This window comes from Ambystoma mexicanum, chromosome 1q (genome assembly GCF_040938575.1).
Source record: "Ambystoma mexicanum isolate Mex_15411 chromosome 1q, UKY_AmexF1_1, whole genome shotgun sequence".
Classification (NCBI taxonomy): domain Eukaryota; kingdom Metazoa; phylum Chordata; class Amphibia; order Caudata; family Ambystomatidae; genus Ambystoma; species Ambystoma mexicanum.
Window position 1 is genome coordinate 261,787,422 of NC_090922.1, and position 26,222 is coordinate 261,813,643.

Consider the following 26,222-nt stretch of genomic DNA (forward strand, 5'->3'; position numbering starts at 1 on the left):
AAAAAAGAGGAGGAGTGAAGGACAGGAAGTGACACGTAGGCAAGACAGGGATTGCCAAGGGCTACAGAAGCACAGAGAGCAGAGGGAAATGTAGTTTAAAAGAAAAAAGAAAATGATAAAATGAGTAGTTGGTCATTTTCAGTTATTTTCTGTTATTGTGTTGAAACTGCTGAAGAGTAGTTATAAAGAGGTTGAAGCATAATGCTCACCTCCATAGTCCTCATTACAACACTGGCGGTAACCAATGGCGCTATTAGCACCATGGTTGCTGCCGGTATTGTAACAAGTCCGCCAATGGTAAATGGGGAAATACTGCCCCATCCCAAGGTTGGCAGGGCGGTAATTCCCCATTAACCATTGGCCCTTCCCCATTCCCATTTTTGCCCCATAGGCCTCAATGGGACTGGGGAAGGCGGTAATTACGGTACCGCAAATTGCGGTACCGTAATTACCTCGGAAGTCCCTTTGCGGGTCCCTACTTTAACGGCTGGTCCAGACCAGCCGTTAAGGTTGAGAGCCGCAAAGGGACCTCGTAATCAGGAGTTAAGGGTTTAACGGCGCTGACACCTATTACGGCGCCGTTAAACCCTTAAGGACAGGATCGTAATGACCCCCCATGTCTTTAATGAAATCAAGACTCCCTGTGCAGTATGCAGGGGTAATCTTCATTGCTGCCTATCATTGGCCTGTTTGTCTAGGACTCTTGCATCATTAATTATGGGATTCTACCTTAATGTACTCTGTTAAATGTGCACATAGTACTTGTGGCAAAGAAATTATGCAGCATTGATTCTCTGATTACAGAGTTTTTCCCTAAACGTACCCTAGGAAACGAGAAGTGATCTAATCCCACCAATGCTTCTTTTTTTTAAAGCCATTGTTGAATTAATTGAACCATTGCTCAACTAACTATTTTTGTGCCACTGCTTTGCATTTTTAATGAAAACAAAACAAAAAAGCAGGGCTTACTCTCCTTCTACAACGTCCACCAGCCCCTGTATCACAGAAACAGTGGTACATGGGTAAGGGTTTGATGATTACATGGTGATTTGTGATGGAGCATTAAGTGGGGTGGGGCTCAGGTCCAGAAAGGTCCAAAAATGACTATACTGATTGGTCGCTACCTGAGTAAGGTCCCCTGGTGGTAACATTCAATGGCGATTTTGCTCGTGTCCAGTAGATGTCAATATGACCCAATCTATAGAATCATATCATTAGTTTCTTGCATAGTGAGCTGGACCATTTGCCTTGTAATACTCTCAGGGCAAATGATAATATTGAGAATGCATTGTTTCCTATTTCGCAACAGATTATTATATTGAAATCGTGTCCTTGGAGTGACTGAATATAATTAATTAATACATTGGAATCAATCATTCCTTTCCAAAGAACTAAGGGATTGGAATCTCATTTACAAACATTGATTTGATTTGATTTTTTATGTTTGCTTTTTTTATTTTAGTCAATTATATTATAATCAACAAACATTTGCAAATAGATTTCTCTCTTGTTAATGCCAGGTAGGAAAACTGAACCATGTCTCTTAGGTCACTCGTTTAGTCGCATCGGGTTCCATTTCTTTTAATGCCTCATTAGCCACTTCCGTGTCAGACACTTCTTAGGACCTACCACAAAATATTGTTTTGGGACTCATGAGAACCCCTCTTCCTTCTCCAGTGAAAGCAATGGTGGTGCTCACATCTCCTACAAAACACCCCAACTTCACAGTGCACTTTATCCTTTAATTTAACCACAAACTTGATTTTCTGATTGAAACCCAAACGTGGCTGTTAGAATGCTGCTTCTGCATGGCTCGCCACATGACATGCCCTTGGAGGAATGGAAATGGGGGGAAATTATTAGGGAGAAACAAGGTGGACGATTTCATTGGCTGCATGCAACGTTTCTTTCCTGAACGGATGCCCAAATATTGATGATATTAAAAGAGAGTTAGCATTTCTAATGGAATTCGTCTGACTTACCTAGGCCTTTCATGATGTTATTGGTCGTCCCCCATTCCCACTTCACCAAGCAGGCCACTGTTTTTAACAGCAAGTTGGCTGCGTGGGGCACGATGAACAGATCTTTGGTGGAAGCTAGACAGAAGAAAAAAAGTCATCTTAGACATGGTGACAATGACAGTAATGTAATCAACCTATAGAAAGCAGTCTCCACCCCAGGCTCAGGGCATGTCCAGGCATTTCCATGGACCCATGGGCGATTTCAACTCCAAGGATATTGGGTTTGGTGGAATGAGTACATGACGTTTGCAGACGTACCCCGTAAAAATCTTCTTAGCATAATACTTACAAGGGAAGCCTGTAATTCTAACATTATCAAGTCTGAGTACAATGAATGCTGTAAATCTCTACACATTTCTTTCAATAAAGAAGGTACGTAGCACTGGATGTTATAAAAAAAGGGATAGTTCAGAGAGATAGGACCATTGGTGAGACATTTGGTGGTTGATAAGATGCTGCTTGTCCCGGGCTGACCGATAAGTAAGCCTGCTCTGTATCTTTATATAGGAAAGCCAGCACATTAGCTCTCTTTCACAACTAATGCACTTGTGAGAAGTAGTTTGCCTTGGCACCCAGGCAATGTTTGTTTGTTTATTTGGTAATGTGCACCAAACCCTTAGGTAGCTCGGTGCAGCAGTTACAAGGATACTTGAAGCTTGGTTACAGAGTACAGGCAAATACTTAAATCATACAACGTTCATAATTACATACAAATTACGTCTGGACATTGATAGGGAAAATGAGTAAAGATTTATATGCAGGCAATTTTTATATAGAAAAATCGGGGTCCAGCTGAGAGTCGTTACTCAGATGTCACTAGTTCGCTACCAGTTCTGTAGGTTCCGTCTAAAACTAGATTATGGTGGTTCCACTCTGAGGGAAGGGGGCAATGCATTCCAAGAGATAGCCGCTTTAACATGGAAGCTAGATCCACCTGCTTTGGAGAGTCTGAATCTAGGAATTTCTAGGCAAAGGTAGTTGGAGGCTCTGGTGTGGTGTGTTGGGGTTTTTCTGGTCGGTCGGGCAGAGAGATAAGGGGGAGCGGTATCAGGTAATAAAATTATGGCAAAAATGTTGCGGTAAAAAAAAACGCGACCAAAATGCTGTGGTTTGACCCGGTAAAAGTGTGCCCCATTATACCATTTAAGGGGAGCGGGGGGTGCAGGGGTGCCATCTGCTCCCCTTAAATGGTATAATGGGTCCAGGGGTTGCGGGGGTGTCCCCCGCATGTTTTACATGGATTGCAGTGCAAAAACCACAGCATTTTTGCAGCAATATTTTCTTACCACAGCCATTTTTGCCGCGATTTTATCACATGGAACCGGAGGAGCGGCATTATTGAGACATTTGAAGGTGAGGGATGCTGTTTTGAGTAGTATCCTGTCGCTGATTTTTAACCAACGCTGGTCTCTTTTATCATTGGAAATATGCTCTCTTCCTGGTATATTCAGAGCTGCTTTCAGAGCATTATTTTGTATTGTTTGAATTTTGTTGGTGGTACTTTTATTGTCGCCAGCATATAGTGCATTACAATAGTCTAGCTTGGACGTTATTAATGCATTGGCGAGTGTTACAGCCAGGGGCGTTGCTAGGGGGGCTAAGGGGGCTATAGCACCTGATCTTTTGTTTGTAGCCCCGGATAGAATCTCAGGAGCTACAGCCAAAAGACTAGCTAGCCCCCAATCCCAACAGCTCCGACATCAGCTTAGCCCGGGTCTTTTCCAGACCTAGCAACTCCCCTGGTTGCAGCTGGTTTTAGATAGAAAGGGTCTCCAGGCCCTGATTAATTTACACGTATTGGCTGTGGATGATGCCATGGAGCTGACTTGTTTTTTTAGTGATAGTGTAGAATGCAAGTAAAAGCCTAGTGTTTTTATCTGATTAACTACTTTGATTACGTTGCCGTCAATGATAAATGCAACGTAGTTGGGGCTACGTTTTTTTTAGGTTGGAGTCAGAACCCAGGATCAGGATCTCAGTTTTGTCGTCATTCAGGCAGAGTCAATGTGAGGCCATCCATGCCTGAATGAGGAGGTATATTCTGTTTACCAGAGCTGCGTTTTTGACAAAGTTACCAGAGAGGGGAATGAGGATCTGAGTGTCGTCAGCATAATTAGTATATGTGACGCCCAATCGGTCAAGTTTGTCAAAGAGGGGCTTAGTAAAGATATTATACATTGTTGGTGAGACGCAAGAATCTTGTGGAACACCACAGGTGATTTGGATTGGGTCTGGTAAGGCTGACGGGGAGCCCACTCTCATCATACGGTTAGCTAGGAAGGATTGAACCCAAGCTATGGTATCACTCGAGAAGTGAGCAGCTGATGCTAGATGGTTACATAACACTGCATGATCCACCAAGTCAAAGGCTGCTGACAGGTCAAGGAGGAGAAGTATAGCTGTTTTACCTTTATCCTTCAACTCGTCGATTTGTGTCTTTAAGTCAATTAACGCAGTTTCAGTTCCATGTTGTGGTCTGAATCCGGATTGACGGGATCCTAAGAGGTAGTTTGCCTCCAAATAGGTTTGGATTTGGAGGTAGGCTACTCTATGAATAATTTTAAGGAGGAAAGGAACCGTTGTGATGGATCTGTAGTTGGTGGGGATGGATGGGTATAGTGTCTGTTTTTTGAGAAGTGGTAGAACCCACGATTCTTTGAGGTTAGTTGGGACAGTGCTTGAGTTAAAGGAGGCGTTGATGAGTTTAGAGATGAAAGGAGCTAGCTCTCTGGCAGCATCCTTGATTACTTGCACTGGGCAGCTGTCACCCTGGCAGTTGGAAGGTTTCAATGAGAGTATAACCTTTTTAGCATCCAGTCTGGATATATTGGTAAATCTGAAGGGAGTATTCAAACTGGGAGGGTAATGGGAGGAGTGGGGTGCGTCACAGTAATGCGCAAGGAAGATGTTTTGACAGCTATTTTAGTCTGAAGAGTGGCTATTTTATTAGATAAGGCATTTTGGATGCTAGTGCACTATTGTTTATTTTTCGGGACATGTCTGCAGGTGGAATAGGGTTTTCCATTTCACGAAGGAGTGTTGGAGGTGGCTTTGGCGATTATTTGATTGAAGGTATTTCTTTTAGTGCAAATTATTTCCTTTTTATACATATTGGCAAAGTTCGTTAATGTAGTTTTATTCTCAATAGTGGGGGAGTGTCGCCAGATGGCTTGAATCGTCCTCTTTTGGAGTTTAATTCTTTACGCTGTGGGGTAAACCACGTATTGAGATGAGACTGTTGTTTACTTTTGCGAAGTTTAGTTGGCGCAATGGTATCAAGAGCCTTCATCATGGTATCATTGAAGGTGGCTATCAGTGTGCTTGGGTCGGTGTTATAGGTATTGGAGAGAGTGGGTAGGAGGAGTGGGAGTCGTTTTTCCGCTGTGATGTCTTTTTTGCTTCTGGTAGGGAGTGGAGGTACTAATTCTGTATTTTTCTGTTTTGGTGACTCTATGGCAGTTGAGCAGTTGATTACATATTGGTCAGTCCATGTTTGAGGGGTTATTTTGGTGATGGTGATGTCACAGTTTAGATTGGCTACTCAGTCTAAGGTGCGCCCTTTTATGTGTGTCGGGGTGAGGACTTTTTGGGATAGGCCATGATCAGTCAGAATAGTTTCAATAGTGCTTGTCCTTGGGGTCGTTTAAACCCAGGTTGAAGTCACCTAGCAATAAGATCTGTGAGGTGTCCTTGATATTGTTAGTGAGGAGGCTGGAAAGGTCTTCTTCGAAGGTTCCGATTGGACCAGAAAGTCTATATACTAGAAAAATAGTTAAAGTACTATTGTCAGAGATAGGAAGTTTAGCTGAGAGTAGCTCACAAGATTTAAGTTCGGGGGGTGTGGCTAGCCTCAACGCTAGTTTAGTTTTAGCTATGATGGCCAGGTCGCCCCCTCTGGCATTAGTCCTGTCCACTCTAAGTGTTTGGTAGTCCTCTGGTATGGCTAACATGAGGGCTGGGCCAGCTGCGTCATGAAGCCAGGTTTCAGTCACAGCTAAGATGTCTAAATCATTCATAGAAAGTATATCTGCTATTTCTGTGGGGTGGGCCAAGAGGGATCTAGAATTGATAATAGTTCCAGTGATGGTGTCGCTTTGTGTTTCCCTGGGGTAGAGGAGGGTCTTTGTTTAGGGTGGTTAGTTTTGGGAAGTGTTTTGTGCACATTTTCTGCAGGTGGTGTGGGTAGTTAGGAGTGAGAGGTTTTAGTGTTATGCCATCTGTAAGAGACTTGGGAACTAAGGCTGTTAGTCTTGGCTTCATATATCCTAGGCAGTCTTGCTCTAAGTCTTGTGTTTCTTTCCTGCGAGGTGCAGGGCACGAGAGTAAGGCAGGCCATTATTATAAGTGCGCTAAGAAGTAACAGCCGTTTGAGTGTTGGTTGAAGCTCAGAGTTTGGCATGGTCTGGTTTGGCTATGAGGAGTAAATAGACCCCCAGTGGTGAGTACCGTCAGAGCAGGCAATGGGGTATCGGATAGGGCAGGTGCTTAGATAGCTGTGCTGGCTAGATAAGCAGTTTGATTCACAATAGACAGTATAAGGTCGTAAGAGTAGGCAGGTTCAACAGAGGTCAACGGGTAGATTCAGTTCCTGTGTCATTAGTCAGTATATATATATTCTTGCAGCAAAGGGCACATTTAGTACATAGTCGGGATATATGCTACCAAATAGGTGGGTTCAAGACACAACATTCCACGGTATATGCTTACAAGTATATTCAGTTCAAAATCAATAATAGGCAATGTGTGTTAGCGCGCGTGGGCAAGTTCAGTACGACTTTGGTGACAGTATATACTAACAGGTAGGCAGGTTCAACTCATGTACAGGTCAACAGTATATGCTATTAAAGGTACAATCACAGTAGATGGGCAATGTGAAGTTGGCAGGACTAGGCAGGTTGGATTATGGTCAATGACTATATGCTACCAGGTGGGCAGGTTCAAGACACAACATTCCACGGTATATGTATACAAGTACATTCAGTTCAAAGTCAATAATAGGCAATGAGCCTCATTCCGACCCAGGCGGTAAGGGGTTTACGGCAGCGTAAACAGCGCCGACCCTTACCGCCTGATTCCGAGGTCCCTTAGCGCCATGGAGGATTTAACACCTGCTTTTAGCAGGTGTTAAAATCCATGGCGCTAAGGGACCTTGTTGTTAATTACGCCACCGTAATTTACGGTGGCGTAATTAACGCCTTCCCCACTCCCATTATGCCCTATGGGGCAAAAATGGGAATGGGAAAGGGTAAATGGGGATTGGGGACTTACCGCCCCGCCAGCCTCGGAATGGGGTGGTAAGTCTGCCAACCACCATGGCGTAAACGTAGTTTACGCCATGGTGGTAAAGGTATGACCCAGGCGGTAACTTACCGCCTGGGTCGGAATGAGGCCCAATGTGTGTTAGCGCGCATGGGCAAGTTCAGTACAACGTTGGTGACAGTATATACTAACAGGTAGGTAGGTTCAACTCATGAACAGGTCAACAGTATATGCTACTAAAGGTACAATCAATTCACAGTAGATAGGCAATTTAAAGGTGGCAGGAGTGAGCAGGTTCAATTCATGGTCAATGACAGTATATTCAGAGCACAATGGCTAGTTCAGGCAAACGTATGAACACGGTAGTCTGGTCTGAGTGGGCTTAAGAGCACCGTAAGCTAGTTCGAATGGGCACAAGGTATGCAGTATGTTACTCATAGTACCCTAGTATAATGTGAATTTATAGTGGCAGTGTTTAACTGTAGTCAATATTTGTAGTAACCAGCGGAATTCGTTTATACAGGGCGCATTAGATGGCTCATTCAAGGCATGAGAGACAAGAATGTAGATATAACGAATCAGGCGTGCAATGCAAAGTTGCTGGTTCACGTTCCCACCTACAGTAAGAGGAAATTGTATGAGCGTATGGTCTATATAATAGTCTTATGATGAGAAAAGGCAGGTGACATCCGTTGCAGGCATTGCATGTGTCGGAAATTACCAAATTGGAGCCCTTCCTCTTTACAAGGTTGTGTCAGCTCCCTACACGCACCCCTGCCCAGTCCATCCTGCTTGAACTTGGCATCGTCTCATCCACGGCAAAGCTTAAAATTTAATTTTTGAATATTCTATGGCAACTTACCAACTCTGAGGCTGGTACTTTGAACTCCCTTATTTTAAACCCTGGTTTGACCAAGGTTCTTCATATGCAGGGAAGTGCCATTCATCGTGTCCTTTCGGCTGGCAACGGATGGCCGTCTCTGGCCTTAGATGGTGCTCTGCACTGGCCTCGCTCGTGATTTAAAGTGTCTATGAAAAGGAATGTCCACATCTTTTTTCGCGAGCAATACATTATACAATTGGGTGAAATGTCAAATAGTGCCTTGTGCACTGGTCATATTCTTGAACGCAAAGGGCTCCCCAGATATATAGACCGCTTTGTGGGTATCTCATTGGTATGGGATTACCTAAAAATCAAACTCAATCTGTTAAGACCTTTGAAATCACAGGTGCCTGTTTTAAGATTGCAAGGTCTATGTGTCTTAATTTTGGTTATGGTGTTCTCGATTCTGCTCTGCACTTGTTGTTTTATTGCATGTCATTGCAACCCTTCAGGAATGTGGCCCTCATTGCGGCTGGGTTGAATACGCAACTCCCCTGAGGAGCTTCGGGACATATTCATGGGGGGAAATCAGGAAGCTTGCATCATATACTTCACTATCTTTTGGAAAAAAGTTGTGCCCATTCTTGAGAACATTCTATAATTGTGTGTTGTTGGGAGGGTGATGTGTTTTTGGCCTGGAATCTGTTTCCTTTTTATCTTGTTGTCAGAAAGCTGTTATTATATACCGCTGTATGACTTGAAATGAAAAAAATAATTTAAAAAACTACGAGGCCAACCCATGTACCCGAGCATGTTTTTGTATGGGTTTGAGGTGCTATTGGGATGGGTCCCAGGAATATGAGGGATGCTGTTCCGATTGGCATCAGAATTCCTGTTCAGACCATAGTAACAGAAGGATGACATAAAAGGTGGGGTGTGGCTATATGGCTGTGTGAGAGGACGCGTTCCCATGCGGCTCCTGCAGATCCATCGCTGATCCTGGGAAGGAACCGTGCTTCAAACACGCTATACATGCCTAACACACACCCATGGATACATGAATACCATGGGCATACACTGAGTGCAAGGAAGGAGTGATCTGTGGCGTGAGGGGCGAGCATTGAGTGCATGAAGCTCCGAGGAGCCCGAGTTTTGGTGCACAACAAAATGGTGGATGGTGAACAAAGGGCCATATAGAGAGACCGTTGCGTCGCTGTGAGAGGTGGTGCGCAAAGGCAGGCAGGACTGGAGGAGCTTGAAGTGCACAGCGACAATGGACAGCTGCGGACGGAAGGAGGTCCGTCAAGACAAGACAAAGGGAGAGCATGCTGAGGACCACGGAGTGCTGATGAATCGGAGGCTCAGGGCGGCCTCAAGAGTGTTAAGAAGGGTCAAAGGCAACACTGTCATTGGGGCGCTACACAGCTGCAGTGCGGACCATGCCTCCAGCCTGACGATAGCATCCGGGCAGAGGACAGAAGGAAGGCCATAACTCTGTTCTCAACGACCCGCCCGTGAGGATACAGCATCGGCCAGGACGGGTAGGGGTTCCCCCCACATTGCCCCCCCTGGCCATGATGAGCAGGGACACGGCTTGCGGCACTAGACCTTGAAGGAGTTACAAAAGGCACACAGCCGCTATGCTCGAGCACACAGGATACTGTAGCAAGCGAGGTACACTGGCGAGCTAGCTGCGCCGTGAAAAGCAGGAGAAGCCGATGCAACATTGTCACGAAACAAACAGAGTCAGATAAGGAACGCCACAGTGTAGCTCATGGGTCCCCCAAAGCGCAGAACACCCGCAACAAGGGCTGGATACTCAAACATCTAAAAACATTAAATAACAAGCTAGAGGGAGGCATTCCATAAGGGAAGCGAGATTGCACCCCTGCAAGGTACCCAAGGAGTCAAGAGGCCACGCATAGCACTACAAGACTGCCCAGAAAGGAGCACATGCAGTACAGAGGCAGAAGGTGGTTACCAGGCAGAACCACACGCTGGCCATAGGAGCAGCTGCCAAACAGCCACAGTGCTCTGCCAAAAGTGCATACTTGAGCGGGGAGCATTTCCCTCCCTCCGGACACCCCTCGGGACTGCGAGCGGGCAATACTAAAATGGCCACCACCTGGTGAGGCAATGAATCCCATGTGCCTTGCCCGGGCCGGGGGCAAATCAAAGGCGAAATAACCATGGCCTAAGCCATACTAACTCAAAGATTGCCTCAGAACGTGAGTGGAGGAGTGCAAGATACCACTGGCCCCAGCTTAAGTTGGTGTGACATCCGAAACAGCGAGGGAGCAGAAGGGTAGAGGGCCCGGGAGTGCAGCCCCAACCCGAAGCGGATGATCAAATAGAAGGTGACGGCGGAGCCCGAGACTGCACCAAACGGAAAGGGGCAACTCCAGCCTCATTGGCCCGTGGGACCCCTGCGAGTCTGATACCAGTAGCTCTCTCCGCATACAGAGACAGACGCCTGGCCCGCGGCTGCAGCACAGCTCGGGAGGGGGCACCCACACCAGCCGCACGGACAGCATTGCAGTGAAAGGAACACCCCGAAGATCGGAGCTGCCACCACCCGCCCGCAGAACGCTACACAAATAAGTAGGCTGCACCCGCACACTTGGGGGTGCATCCACAGGCTTGAACCAGCAGGAGTCGGGTATATGGATGGAAAAGAATCGCCAGCGTGCAGTTATGTGGGAGAACACAGGCCACTCCAGGTATAGACCCAACAGCACAGGGAAACCCCCAACCTAGCTCGTCCAGGCCCCATTGCCGCCCGAGGAACGACCCTGCAGAGCCAAAGACCAGACGCTGTGGCCGCATACACACACGCACAGTAATATCAAGATGGCCAACAAACTGGCTAAAACAAAGGGCAAACAACCCATGCTAGAAGAATACACTAGAGCATCGCCTTTGGCAGAAGGGGCCAGGAGCAAGGAGAGAACCCCCACAGCGGGCACTGATGCCACAAACAAAGACCAGCAGATCCTTGAAGCAATAGCGGACTTGAAAGTGGCATGGGAGAATAAGTTAGAATCGGCCATGGTTGAACTGAAGGCAGCTCTGGAGCTCAAAGCAGGGGCAGTACAGGAGGAGGTGAAACTATTCTGGCAAGACGTCAGAGCACTAGCAGAACCTACAGGTGACCTGGAGAGGGAAATGGCCCCGAACACAGCTGCATGTGCATCCCACAAAAGCGAGATCCACGTCTTAGAACAACGTATGGGCAATCTGGAAAGTAGAGAAGAGGAGGCGGAGTGACGCACCCAGAGAAACAATATACGCATTGTAGGATTGACTGAAGGAGCAGAGGGATCTAACCCCACGGAGTGCATCAAAACAATGCTGCTACAAGAGATAACCGGAGGAGCGCTGACTCCAGAAAGAAGATGGCACAGATAAGTAACATGGAGACTGCGGCACCTAGAGTGTTGCAGCGTCAGACACTGGGACTAGAATATAGGGTAGTGCAAAGACTGTTGGAGCAGGGCACCCAGGGCTGCATATATATGATCCTCTGAGCATGGGAACTTATTGAATGGTGCAGGAGCCTATTGGAACCAGCCCTCATACCCCCACGAATAGACTAGTTAGGTTACCGGTAGATCGGTGACACCCTGCTGGGTTCCTAATCTCAGCATTCTGAGGCAGGACCAAATGTGGGGGAGCCTGAGATCTAGGGATGGAGCTGGGCACCAGTTGGGGACGGGTAGGGAGGGGGAAGGGAAGGGGAGGTGTGATGTGTATATAGTTGAGGAAGGAAGGGAGGGGGGTCAGTTGGGGAGTTTATGTTTAATGGGGGAGGGATACGAGCCCAAATACAAGCCAAATTGGCCTGGGAAGAATACCCGGGAAGGGGGGGGGGACAAACCGCACATGGCAATGGGTAGCCTTAGGATAGTAACCTGGAATGTGAGAGGCTTCAACAGCTATCTGAAAAGGAATAAGGTAATGATGTACTTGAGAAGGCTGAAAGTGGACATAGCGTTACTGCAGGAAACCCATCTTACTAAGGAGAAACTAGAAGTGGTTAAGAAAAAGTGGAGAGGGACCACCACGGGAGCAACATATTCTGCCTATGCGAGTGGGGTGGTCATGTGGGTGGCACCTCATGTACCATTTCAGTTGCTTCAGGCCACAGCAGACCCAGATGGCAGAATGATAGTGGTACGTGGGATGCTGGAAAACAGAGAACTGAGAATTATAAACTCATATGCCCCTAACCAAGACACGGCAGCCTTTTTTAGGACCCTATACGGTAGAATAAGCCCCCTATTGGGCGGCACAATTTTATGGGTGGGGACTTCAATTGTACGCTACACCCTAAAATGGATAGGTCAGATAGTAAACTAGATAGACCCACCCCAGCGGCCGACGTATTACAGGTCCTGCTGAGAGATTTTGGACTAGAGGAGATCTGGAGACAGCTACACCCGGAAAATAGGCATTACTTAAATTAAGCGGCCCCACACAATCTGTACACGAGATTGGATTATATGTTTGTTGCCTCGGAGTTGGTAGCGGAAATGACAGGCTCGGAATATAAGGCCAAAATAATATCGGACCACTCCCCACTGATCTTGGAGTGGTGGCACCAGCCCCCTAGAGTGAGAATCCCGGCATGGAGGCTCAGAGCTGAGGCCCTGCAGGATTCAGTATTTCGGGAGGATCTGAGGGAGATGATTAGCGAGTACTTTGAAATGAACACTGCAGTGCAGTCAGAAGGCACATTGTGGGAGGCGTTTAAAGTGGTAGTACGTGGTGCAGCCATCTCCAAATCCAGAGGGCTCCAAGGGGGCATAGAACAAAAGCTTCAGGAGACAGAGAAGGAACTGGAAAAAATTATGCAGAGGGGGAGCAACTCACAGGAGGATGCCAAACGGGTGGATCTGTTACAACAAACTAGCAGGGAGCACTGGGACAGACTATGTAAACTGAACTACAAAAAATATATCGAAAGGCAACATGCAGGAGGAGACAAGCCGGGAAGGCTGCTAGCATCGTTATACAAAAAAGAGGCACCGAGACCAGTGGTTAGAGAGATAAAGGGGGAAGAATGCCAGACCTGGGACACCCAGGAGGGAGTTAACGAGGGGTTCCTTAGATACTACAAACGCCTCTATACGGACACAGGGGAGGAGATGGGCCGGGAGATTCAGGAAACATTAGAAGACATAGGATTACCCAAATTAAATGATGATGAACGGGAGGGTCTGGATGCCCCGATCACAATAGAAGAATTAGAGACAGTGATTCAGCACTTGCCCACATATAAGCAGGAGGTACTCCCCCCACTGCTCGCAATGCTAAATGAAGCGCTTGAACAAGGGAGGTTGCCGGAGTCTCTGAGGGAGGCAGTGATTATCCCGCTCCTGAAACTGGGCAAGCCAAGCACGGATTGTGGGTCTTATAGACCCCTATCCATGCTCAATCAAGATAGTAAAATCCTTACAGCAATGTTGGCAAACAGGCTCAAGCGTGTTATTGGCAACCTTATACACCCCGATCAAACAGGTTACGTCCCAGGCAGGAACATAACCGACAATCATAGAAGGCTTCACCACATCATTGAACAGACAGAGAAGGTCCCCGGTGAAATGGCAATAGTCTCGTTGGATGCCATAAAGGCCTTTGACTTGGTGAGATGGCCGTGGTTGTTAGCGGCCTTGAAAGAATATGGTATGGGGCCGGGGTACTTGAGGTGGGTCAAAACTGGCGCAATAATCTCGGACAAATGGCAACTTAGCAGGGGCACTAGACAGGGCTGCCCCTGGTCGCCCATGCTGTACATCCTTGCTTTAGAACCACTGGTAATCTGCTTGATACAACAGTACGGGAGATAGGGATACGCACGAAGGGAGGACCGCACCTGATGTCATTGTACGCCGATGACATCTTGCTATACTTGCTCTTCCCAAAAGAGAACCTACAATACGTCCTGGAGGTGATGGAATGTTTCGCGACCCTCTCGGGCATAGCGGTAAACCCCAAGAAATCAAGCATGTTCCCTCTGGGGAGATACAAGGGGGCCCCGTATGGGAACTTACCGGTCTTGCCGATATCCTGGCAGACCAGGACATTCTTGTACTTAGGAATTGATATATATCACACGGCTGTGGAGGAACATAAACACAATACGGAAAGGGCAGTGGAAGGCATCAAGAATAGTATGGGGTTCTGGTCCAAGCTCCCCCTGGCCATGGTGGGTAGGGCAGCTCTGCTTAAGATGGTGGTCCTGCCGAGATTGCTACACCTCTTCACGAACATCCCATACATGCTCCCCAAGCGTTTCTTCGGGAAACTCCACAGCCTATGCAGAGGCTTCATATGGCATAACTGCAGGAACAGGGTGGCCCTATGGAAATTTCAAAACCCGTGTGACAGTGGGGGCATAAACCTACTGAACTTTGAGATATATTACCTGGCGGGACAACTACAGTATGTGGCCAGATGGCTGTCCGAAGAAGAGATGGCTGAAGTTAGGCTATTGTGCAAGGACACTGCCCCCTTCTTTCTAAGAGAAGTGGTGTGGTTGCCCAAATCGAGGATGCAAGGAAGGGTGAGACTGCTGGAGATGAGCTGGAAAATATGGAGCAAAGCATGGCAAATAGTGGGAAACCCGACCCCATGTTCCCTGCAGGCACCGTTAGCGGCGCTATGCGGGGAGGACTCGCAAATGATAAAAGGGATCCGTAGATACTGGGAACCGATGGGCCTTGTGACCCTCGGAGACATATGGCAAGAGGGGGAGGTAATAGATTTCCAGAGACTAATGGAGGACACCGGGGTACATAAAGGTTAATATATTACATACACAAGAATTATTAAACGAGTGCGAGAAAGGTGGCCTGAGGCAGTGCTAGCAGAGCAACCCGACACGGCCTGAGACTATGTATGATATCTCAGAAGGTGGGCACGAAATATCCCGCATTTATGAACTATTGATGTCCAGGGTGGGTAAGGAGTTGCTCCAACTGAGGCGAGACTGGGAGGAGGAGGTGGGAGAACCCATGCAGGACGGACTATGGGATAGGGCTCAAATGTACCACAAGAAGGTGTCCCGTAATACAAGGTCACAGCAGATACAGTTAAATGTTGCTCACAGGGCATATATGACCCCTATTCGAATTGCTAGGTTTGTAAGTCCAGTGACACAAAAATGTCCGAGGTGCGGGGAGGTGGAAGCTGGGATGATACACATGTTTTGAGCATACCCAGAGGTGGGTAGATTCTGGACAGAGGTTAAACTACGCCTTGCAGAAAAAGGGATCAGGCTGGAGGTGGAGTCAGTTTGGGCATACGTGCTGGGGGGAGGGTTTGCCAGACCACGAAACTGAAGCACATTAGCAAGATGAAGGACCTGGCCTACATTCTGGCCAAGCAGAGAATTGCAATGGGCTGGAAATCAGCCCATAGACCCAGATAGAGACGTGGTGGGTCGACCTCCTATAATGGGCAGAAGCAGAAATGGCAGCCTGGTATGAAGTCGTCAGCAGAGGACGGGAGGAGGAAGCGGGACCCCTGATAGCGTGGAGACAATTGGTGGCCGCGATGGTGGGACCCTCCCAGGCCGAACTCAGTGAAGAGGATACGAGTGGGATCAAAGAGGGAGATGAACCCAGAGGCACACAAGCTAGGACATCGAAGTAGGGGCTCGAGTTAAGGAGGCGGGAGGGGGAAGGACTGTGATGTGTAACATGTGAGCATAATGATGTGAAGGTTATACGCAAATGTCCTAAATGTTTGTAATGTTTGGAGTGTTGTTAAGAAAAATAATAAAAACTGTTTAAAAAAAATGGATGACATAAAAGGTACCACACTCATAGTACAGCTAGAGGAGGTGTTGATACGCAAAGACATGGTGATTTTATGTGGGACAATGACAACATGTAATGGCGTATGGTGCTATGTATCGACCCAATACTAACAGGAGAAATGGGTGAACAGCTGTTGTCAGAGGAAGAGGAAGAGGGAGAGATGGTATTCCAGCTGCAGATACCTTGTCCAGTCAAAGTAGCAGAAAAGCTGGTGCCAATGCAAACGCAACTGGTGAAAAGGGGGAGCAAACACACAGATGAATATCTCACAAGGGTCCCAGAGAAATTATGGACAAAAGGACCCCATGATGTGGGGGTACTGAAAGGAGTGGGGGCAGTGAAGATAAGGAGCAGACGAGGAAATATATTCCACTCTACATGCACTACGGCATCAGGGCATCATATAGACATCCTCATCGGCATGCAACACAGATATATACCCGATAACGAAATCAAAGGGTTGGTCGTGGAGATTTATAAAAGATTTACATCCTCTAAATGATGTAGTTGAGGCAGAATTTCCCTTGGTATCGAACCCTGCTAACATACTGTGCAACATCCCAACAAAGGCAAAGTACTTCAGTCATTGCCTTCTTCTCCATTCCATTACATACATACGTCCATTGTTAGAAACCTGAAGGTGTCTTACTCGCTAGTCCCCAGAGATCTGTCATCCAGGTGGCCAGGACACAGCCATCGCTATTGGATCCAGTTCCTGGGGGTGGACCAGTGTCCTGGGTGAGGGGTTTTCGGGAAGTGGAAGTGGGACACCACAGGGTGAGATGTGGTACCTCCTTTCTTATGACACCTTTTCCCATCCTACCCCGTAGAATATCTAGAAACTCAACCCCCTTTTTCTCGACACAAACACTTTCTCACAGACTGATAATCATGAATGATAATGGACTAACATCAGAGCCGTATACCTGAGTTGTCCTAACACAAGGGTCAGGCATTTGCTGATAATTACACACACCTGACTTCCCTTCTGTTTTCCCATAGGGATAAAAGGCGGAGCACAAACGCACACTCAGAGCAAGGCCAAACGTATGAGGAAGCAGCTATTCCAGGATGGCAGTTCAAATGGAGGAGAAAGGTGGTGAGACCTGAAAGGACGATGAGGAGGGAATTGCACTTGGCCTTTTCAACCCAGACCCATGCAGCCTAAGAGAGGGTAACGTAAGGCCGGGAATTGCAGCTGGTGAATGGTGCAAAGGATTTCAGCGGTACATGGGACCCTCCCACACTGATAGCCAGGGCAGGGAGAAGTGGTTGCCATTGTGGCAATGTCCTTGACTCTAGAGACAGGAGACGCCAACAGAGTTCAGCACAGCTGGTGGGTCGGAAAGAGCTGATAATAGATCGGACTATGTGTTGGGCTCAAGGTTGCGAAAAGCAATATTATATGAAGAAAGAAGACGAATGGACAAAGGTCCTTTGTAAGCCAAATTGGTATCAGAGAAAGAGTGGTCCGGCACCACGTGGGCCCTCATTTGAAGGACTCTGACTGGTTCCCCACTCCCGAACAAGGAGAATGGGCCTCATTCCGAGTTGGGTGGTAAGGGAAAAATGATGCCGGTAAAGGAATACCGGCATCGTTTCCCGTTACGGCCCATTCAGACCCACCAGACCGTTATTTACGGCATCGTAAAGTACGATGCCGTAAATAGCGGTTTAGTGGCGCGCGCCCGACACGCCATGCCGTAATTAGCGGCATGGCGTAAACCGGAGCTGATCCCAAGTAAAGCGGACATGGAAGAAACGGCCTCCACAAGACCGCAAAGTACCTTACCGCCATGGAGTAAATACCGGCATCGCTGAGAAGGTGTTAAGGACCCTGAGCAGTGTTTCCAAGAGGAACAGGTGCACTCAATCAGCACAGGTGGAGGCAATGGAGTCTGGCACATCACAAAAGGAGCACACCCACACCCCCTCCCACACCAAGATGATAACAATTGTAGCAGCATTCCTGGAGCTGGAGGCCCTGCTTGCAAGGCAGCAACTACAACAACAGCAACTACAACAACCACAACCCCCACCACAGAGGATACACAGGAGGAGAAGGAGGGTGAGACAGGCCCAGCATGCCCTACCGGTGCAGCCACCATTACCACGCTGGCAGCCCCCAATCCCCCGCATCAGAGCCACCCCCTTCAACCTCACACCAGAGCAGATCCACACCCTGTACCGGCTTGACTGGGACACCATTACCAGCATATTGGACATGATACATGATGATACAGTGAGCCGCATAGAATTCTGCACTGCCATCCCCCCTCTACTGAAGGTAGTGTCTGTGCTCCACTTCCTCGCCACAGGCAGCTACCAGCATACAGTGGGGCACATGCATGGCATTTCACAGCCCATATTTTCACGGATACTCAAACAAGTGCTGGATGCCCTCCTCACCCACACAAGGGAATACATATCCCTACCCCGTACTCCCCAGGAGATATATGACACCAAAGCTGCCTTCCATGCACTGGCAGGCATGCCAAATTGCATAGGTGCCATCGACTGCACCCACGTGGAATTAGTGGTCCCGCATGCCATGGAGGTGCCGTATCGCAACCGCAAGCAATACCACTCCATCAACGTCCAGATGGTGTGTAATGCCAGTAAAGCCATCACACATTGCAATGCCCGATACCCCGGATCAACTCATGACTCCTTGGTCCTGCGGAACTCAACACTACCACGCTACATGGAGCGACATGCCGGACAACGTGCCTGGCTGCTTGGTGAGTAACCTGAATGGGCCATGGCAGTGCATTGGGGCTGTGAGTAGGTTGCCTGCATACTCCACCTGGGTGGGAAAGGGGGGGGGGTGCATACCCCACCTGGGTGGGAAAGGGGGGGTGCACACTCATCCCAGTAATCATCTGCGGCCATGTAAGACTAGTACAATTCGCCACCATGAATGCACACACAATTACCTCCTTTCCACTTCCATGCAGGTGATGCTGGCTACCCTCTAAAGCCGTGGCTTATGACCCCGGTCCGCAACCCACAGAACAGGCACGAGGAGGACTACAATAGATCCCATACCCGTACACGGGTGGTGATAGAGCAGACCTTCGGTCTGTTGAAGGCACGATTTCGTTGCCTCAGCCGGTCTGGTGGGGCACTCATCTACAGCCACGAGAAGGTGTCCAAGATCACCATGGCATGTGTAATACTACACAACATGTGCATCCGTCGGAACGTGCCACTGACCCCTGACGTGGAACTGCTACCACCAGATGATGATGAGGGGGAGGAGGAAGGAATGGCAGGACAGCAGCACGGTGCCGATGCACAGGAGGGACGTTCAGTGCGTCAATCATTGATTGGACAATATTTCTGACTCACAAGTCAGCTGAGGGTGTGAGGGTGAGAGGACATTGGGCACTTGGTGTGGGGATACATGTACACCATGCAATGTGCGACATCAAAAGACACAAGCAAAATGAGCAATGTCCACTCTGTTTTTTGGGAATGAACAACCAGTGTATTCAACATTTATGTAGGAACGTGTACAACAAAACCACCACCCTCACCCCCCTCCCCTTCCCCCCAACTCCCACACACACCCTCACCCCCTCCCCACCAACTCCCACACACACCCTCACCCCCCTCCCCCCACAACAACCCCACAATAGTCCCATCAGTGCAACATAGCCCACTTGTGTGTGGCAGTATGGTCATTGTGTGCTTCCAGAGCCAGGGGTATCCATGTTCTGGCGGCGGAGTGTGGGCATTGACCGACGGACAGGGCTGGTCTGCGTGGAGGAGCACTGTGAGGGTGGGCACTCCCACTGGGGCTGTGGTATGGGGGTGCTGCCTCCAGGGAATCAGCGATACGGCCCAGCACCTCACAGAGCCGGTTTGTGTTGGCAGTGATGACTTTGCCCAGGGCCTGCAGGTCATTGTGCCACTCCGACCTGGATTCACGGTTGTCCCGGATGAAGTCCTCAATCAGGCCCGTGAGGCGCTGGGAGTGCAATCCATCCATGGCCGGTGTGGCAGATGTGCTAGGCAGCCGTGGTGTTGAGCCTGCAGCCCTTTCGGGGCTTTCTGCAGGGGAGGTGGATCCAGGACTGGCAGGTGGTGCTCCTTGGCCTGTGAGGCCTGGGGTGTCACTCTCCCCGGAGTCGCTATGTGCAACTTGACTGTAGGATGGGGTGTCTGGGCTGTGCACGATGTCATGGGGCTCCTCCACGTCGGACACTGGAACTGATGTCGGGCTATCTGGCTCCTCGGGGAGGCACATGGCAGCATTCTCACCTGCCACACTGGACTCCTCTGAGTGCACCATGGGGCATGTCTCCGTCGGCAGTGCAGGCATGGGTAGGGGTGTGGGTGTGGGTTGTGCAGCCTCCATGGTGGTTGCTGGTGCAGGTGGTGTGCCTGTGCCTTCTTCCTTCCTGCAGGTTTACCCTGTCCCCTGGCTGTGCCCCTGGAAGTACAGGGCTGTGTGGCTTCCTGGGCCTCACTTTCATGGCCGCTGCCTGTGGGGGGGAAGAGAGAGATGGCATGAGCTATGATTTGGGGGGTCAGCATTTCTTCAAGCCTATGGTATGACAATGGGTTTGCAGCGTTTTGTTGACATTTGGGTTGGGAGTGGGACAGTGATCTGGCGGTGCCTTACATTGGGAATGCATTTACTATCTTTACTCATGGCACTCATCTCCATCTGCGGATGACGGGGCACCGCACTCCATCTCGCCGACCCCCTCTATGGCTTCAGTGCCCATCATGTCCGCACACGTTTGCTCCCAGGGCATCATCTTGATTGGAGAAGCTGGGCCTCCTCCTGTCTCCAGGGCCTGTGTTCGGTTGGCCGATAGGATGGCCCGCACCCTGAGACGGAGGTCATCCCACCGTTTCCTGCAGTCCCTCGTCGTATGGGGGATGTTCGCTACGGCGCTCACCCTCTGTGCCACCAAGTCCCAGATCTCCTTCTTCCTGGCAATGGTCAGCCTACGCATGTCGCTGCTGAATACTGTCTCAGCATTTGCGTGCAGGGTGTTCCCCAGGACCTGGAGCTCGTGCTGCGTGAAACGCTCCTTCCTGATGCAGGCGGCACCTTTCTTCAGTGCTTTCGGCATGATACTAGTCACTGATGGCTTTTTTGAGGGTCAAAATATACCTCCGGGTACTGTATTAAGAGGATGGCAGTGGATTGTGTTTTTAAAGATGGCCGCTGCGCTCCTTCCCGTTCCTGTGCGATGACGTAATGTCCGTATCCGTTAATTAGCTGTGACCGTAATTTACGGATTCCGTAAATTACGGTCACCGCTAATAACGGACAGCGGAGCTTCGGTGGCGGTGTTGTAATGACCGTCTCGCTTCATGCCGCTAAGGGGTTTTAGGGGCCCTTTAGCAGTATGCCGCTAGGGGATTTACCGGCATGACGGAAAGCTCGTGCCCGCGAAGTCGGAATGGCCTGTGAATTGCGGCGTCGTACCAGACCGGACTCGGTCTTTCCGCCATGCCGGTAAAAACCCATACTTACCGCAAAACTCGGAATGAGGCCCAATGTATTGAACTGGGAAATCAAAGTGGTCCTGCAGCGGCTTATGTTGAATCCTGTGCACAGAAGAAAGTGTTCCGTTCTTGTAGAAACTACAAGTACAAAAATGCTCTAGGGGAGGCCGGTGTGAGGTATGAAAGTGGTCATACGAGTGTCAAGCCAAACCCCTTGTACAGTCGAAAGTCTTTGGCCCATTGTGGAGGTAAATGTGAACCCGACTGAGGGACACCAAGAGAAAGCTAAACAAAATTAACTGTGTAAATGGGGCAAGCGTGAACCTGTCTGAGGGATGCCTGCAAATTAGGGAAAACAGTAACCCATTCGAGAACATTGTGGTGATAGAACTTTGTGAATCCTGACTGGGGGCTTAAGAGAAAGCCTCATTGGGGGCTGAGACCTGGACTTAGAAGAACCTAAGGGGTCTAGAATAACTTTCTTTTCAACTGTGTTAAAATGGCAAGGTGAACCCAATGGAGGGATGCCAGAGGAAAGCCAAGGGAAGTGAATCCTGCATAAAAAGAAAACTAAGTAAACTGTGTATTTTGGCAAACGTGAACCCGACTGAGGGATTCCTGCGAATAAGGGTGAGCCGTAATACACCAATGAACATTATGATGAAAAGCGTGAACCAGACTGAGGGATGTCCACAGTGTGTGGTTGGTCTGAGCCCGACTGAGGGAGGCTAACATTGAGAGAAGGATCAGAGCCCAGCTGAGGGGATCCAAGGGTGAATAGTAATCACCCGACCTGAAGATTAGCCATAGGAACAGATTTTTGTTGTTAATGGCATATCAGGCAGTCTGAAGCAAAAGACTTTGCATGAAAGAGACTTGGACACAGAAGGTCCTGATATTGAGAAAAGGAACTATAACCTCGTGCCGGAGAAGCCCAGGAGTGTGCTGTGCTCAAGAGTCCTGCCTTGTCCTATGCTAAAAACGTGGGGAAGAGAGACCCCGGCCATAACATCCTGACTTATAATTTTGTGAACACTTCTTTCTTTTCTTGTGAACATTATCCCACACTTATTTTGTTGAACAGTGTTAAGGATTGGCAATAGGGCTTTTAGTAGAGGCGCTTTTTATTTGACTAGACTGCACTTGGACAGTATTATTATTATTTGATGGTCGTAGCTTGCTCCCATCTTAGATTTAGGTTTAGATTAGCGTTTATCTCACCATTTTTTACAGTTTAATACCACCCTTGAACTATGATCACTTGTGTCTGTCTTACTTTGATATCATGCCTTCCTTACACCATGCACAGTGAAGGAAATGCAGAAGTTTCTGGTGTTAAGAAATTACTACAGGGCATGGGGTTTTGACTACTATACATACACCAAACCCTTACTGCAGGCCCTCAAGGAAGCACAGAAGGAGAAATGGGAGTCAAAATGGACTCCAGCAATACATGACAGCTTCACAGAATTAAAAGAAATTTTGGCCTCTGCACCTGTGTTGGCCACCCCTAACTTTAAACAGAAGATTTACTTCTTCTCCCACTCAGATGGCTCAGTGATGATGGCACAGAGACACAAGCCATTGACTTACTACAGTGGTATTCTAGACCCAGTGATGCAGGGACACTTCCCCTGCGAACAAGCGCTTGTGGCTGCGGTGTTTGCAAAAGAGGAGGCAGCAACAATCACCATGGGGTGGCATGTAGTAATTTACATGGAGCACTCATTATTTGCCATTTTGGAAAAATCGAAAGCACATTTACAACACAGAGGGCATTGGGTATTTATTTATTTATTGTTTACTTGTTAGGCGCTTATCCAATAAGAAAACACTGTTTCAAAGCGCTCAGAGGGCAGGGAGGGAGCAATGGTAAGAAATACATTAAAAATACAATATTTAAGAGCAGTGGGGGGGAAGGGAGAGGGACAAACCTACTATGCCTTGAGAGTATTCAGAACGTGCAACTACAGCAAGGAAGAGGGAAGAGGGGGTAAGTTCTGAGGAGTCCAGGCTCATGGGTGAGCCACAGATGAAGTGCTAGGAATGTTGAGTGCTACAAAGACTGGGGCTGCAGGAGGTGTAAGCGCGAACCTCCAGAGCGGAGGGTGTGCAGATGCAAGTGCTGTGGATAGAAAGGAGCTGGGCAGAATTGGGGTGGGAGGTCAAGGCCCCGATGATGCATAAGGGACCAGGACACTGATTCAGCAACTGTGGGATTAGCAGACAGAGAAGAAGGGAAGGAGGAGGAAAAGAGGAAAGTCTTAAGGAGCTTCTGGAATTTGAGAAGATCCTACTCAAGGCACAGGGGGAGCTGAGGGCTGTTCCATAGGAGGGAGCCCGCTGAGGAAAGTGAATGACCCCCTGCCCTCTGTTTAGCAAAACGCTTTACACACAAAGGATTGGCGCCAAAGGAAGTAGAGGTTTAGAGGGAGAGTATTTAATGAGATACAGTTGAAGATAGTGTGATCGCTGGGCTCAGACAGCCTTGTGGATGATGCAGATGGATTTTATTTTAATCCGTACTGCAACCGGGTGCCGGTGAAGAAATTTTAGTGCAAGAGATATCTAGTCACTGGGCTTAAGGCCAAGGATAAGTCTTGCTGCCCTATTTTGGATTAGCCGGAGGGGTATGCAAAGTGGAAGATGATAGATTCAGGAGGAGGCTATTGCAGTAGACAAGCCTAGAGAGAACCAGGGCTTGGGACAAATTGAACCTCTGAGGGAAAGTGAGAAAAGGTAACATTTCATTTAGAAGGAAGAGCTGAAAGTGGAACTTCTTGGCAATGTCCTGAGTGTGCGGGAGGAAGGGGAGAGAGAAGTCGAAGATGAATCCAAGGTTTCTGGCTCCAGTTGAAGGGCAGGGGGAGAGCCCAAGGAGGATGGCCAGAGTGAGTGGAAGAAGGAAGGAGAAGGGGTCCCGAGGGGAAGGATCTCAATTTTAAAGGCTTTGAGGCAGAGATTGTTGGAGGCACACCATGACTGGAAGGCAGATAGGAAGTTAGGGATGATGGAGGGTGCAAGGGTGCAGAGTTCAGGGTCAGCAGGGGGGCTGAAAAATAGCCGTGTGTCCTCTGCATAACACTGGAAGTTGGAGGAGAAAGAGGAGATGAGGCGTGAAAGGAGAGCAAGGTAGATGCTAAAGAGCTAGGGGGAGGGTATAGAGACCTGGGGGACACCACAGGTGGCGAGGAAAGTAGGAGAGGAGAAGGAGTCCGGGATGACTTGGGAAGAGCGGTTAGTGAGGAAAGAGGTGAACCAGTCCAGTGCCCATTCCAAGTTACCAAGTGTATCGTGGAGCCTTTGTATGAGGATGGAATGGCTGAGTGTGTCAAAGGCAGGGGAGAGATCAAGAAAGATAAGGACAGCTGGGGAGTTGGATTCCAGAGATGTGAGCAGTTCTTCACGGGTGTTCATAAAACCAATTTCCATGCCTCTGGATGCTCAGTATCCAGATTGATGGTCTTGGAGACCACCAACAAGTTCAGTGAGTGAATTGAGTTGGGGCAAGGCCAGCTTCTCAAGCAGCTTCGCCAGGAAGGGGGTGATTGAAATAGGGCAATAGCTGGCAGGGCAAAGAGGGTCAGAGAATGTTTTTTTCAGGAGTGGGTGCACAAGGGAGTGGTTAAGTGGGGAGGGGAAGATCCAGTGGCAAAAGAGTGATTGCAGAAATCAATGAGAGCAGGGGCAAGAGAGCTGATGTTATCCTTGATGGTCTTGGATGAACAAGGGGAGACCTGCTTAGAAGAGACCTTCATCGAGCGGACAACTCTGGTAACTTTTTCAAATATGACATGGAAGAAGGAAGAGAAGGATGAGGGAGGGGGGGAGTACAGGTGGGGTGTGTGGGAAGGGTGGTTAAGATGTCCTGAATTTTGCTGGCAAAATGGGGGCCAGTGCATTGCAGAGAGCCTGGAAAGGAGAAGGGGAGGAGGAGAATGCAGAATGGTTGGCTAGTTCCCTGCAGATCTTACAAAGTTCAGCCGTGTTATTGGATGCGCCAAAGACCAGTGCCTGTAGGTGGGATCCTTTCTTTGCACGGATGGCGAGTCTGTATTTCCTTTGGAGCAGGCGGCAGGCCAGTTTGTCAGAGAATGAGCCTGAAGTTAGCCACTTCCGTTCTTCTGCCCTGCACTTTCGTTTCAGGGGCGCAAGTTTGGTGTCATACCAGGTGTTACGCGTAGAGGCAGGTTACAGACGGATCCTCATGACTGGGGCAAGAATGTCAAGAGTATTGGTGATGGAAAGATGGAGGTTGCTGAGGGCAGAGTCAGAGGTAGAGTCAGAGGTGGGGTTTTACCGGGGTGAAGGTGGAGGCAGGCAAAGTCACTCATTTCACCGGGCGATGTTAGTGAACGAGGTTGGTGGGACTTTTGGGGGGGCGGACAGGGGGCCAAAGCGACCCAAGTGGGTGGAGAGGGGAGAATGGTCTGACCAGAAGAAAGGTATGACTAGAGGGGGGAGAGAATTCAGAGTGTATGAGGGCATCCAAAGTGTGTCCAGCTGAGTGGGTTTGCCCGGAAGGGAGAATGGAGAGGGAAAGCGAGGTGCAGAGGTCAGTAAATAGAATGGATGTAGAGCCAGGGGAGCCCAGTTGATTGCTGAAAAAACCCAGGAGGAGGAGGTTAAAGGTGGATGAAAGTAATGAAGAGCAGAAGTCAGCCTATTCAGAGAGGAATAGGGTGGTGGTGCCTGGAGACCGGTAGATGGTAGCAATGGTCAGGGTGGAGATGGGTGAGATGACCAACTTACAAACCGGGCTTTCAAAGGAGGAATAGGGTTGGGTAGGTAAGATGGAAGCAGAAACCCACTATGGGAAGATTAAAG

General features: G+C 48.7%; 1 protein-coding gene across 2 annotated transcripts in view; it reads right to left on the reverse strand.

Moving 5' to 3' along the window:
- The window catches only part of LOC138527316 (cytosolic phospholipase A2 gamma-like), a 442,073-nt gene that overhangs the window by 117,549 nt on the left and 298,302 nt on the right, over positions 1 to 26,222 (reverse strand). For both annotated transcript variants that reach the window (XM_069638380.1, XM_069638375.1), the window contains one exon: positions 1,983 to 2,096. In XM_069638380.1, coding sequence (XP_069494481.1) covers positions 1,983 to 2,096 — 114 coding nt within the window. The remainder of the gene's footprint in view (positions 1 to 1,982; positions 2,097 to 26,222) is intronic.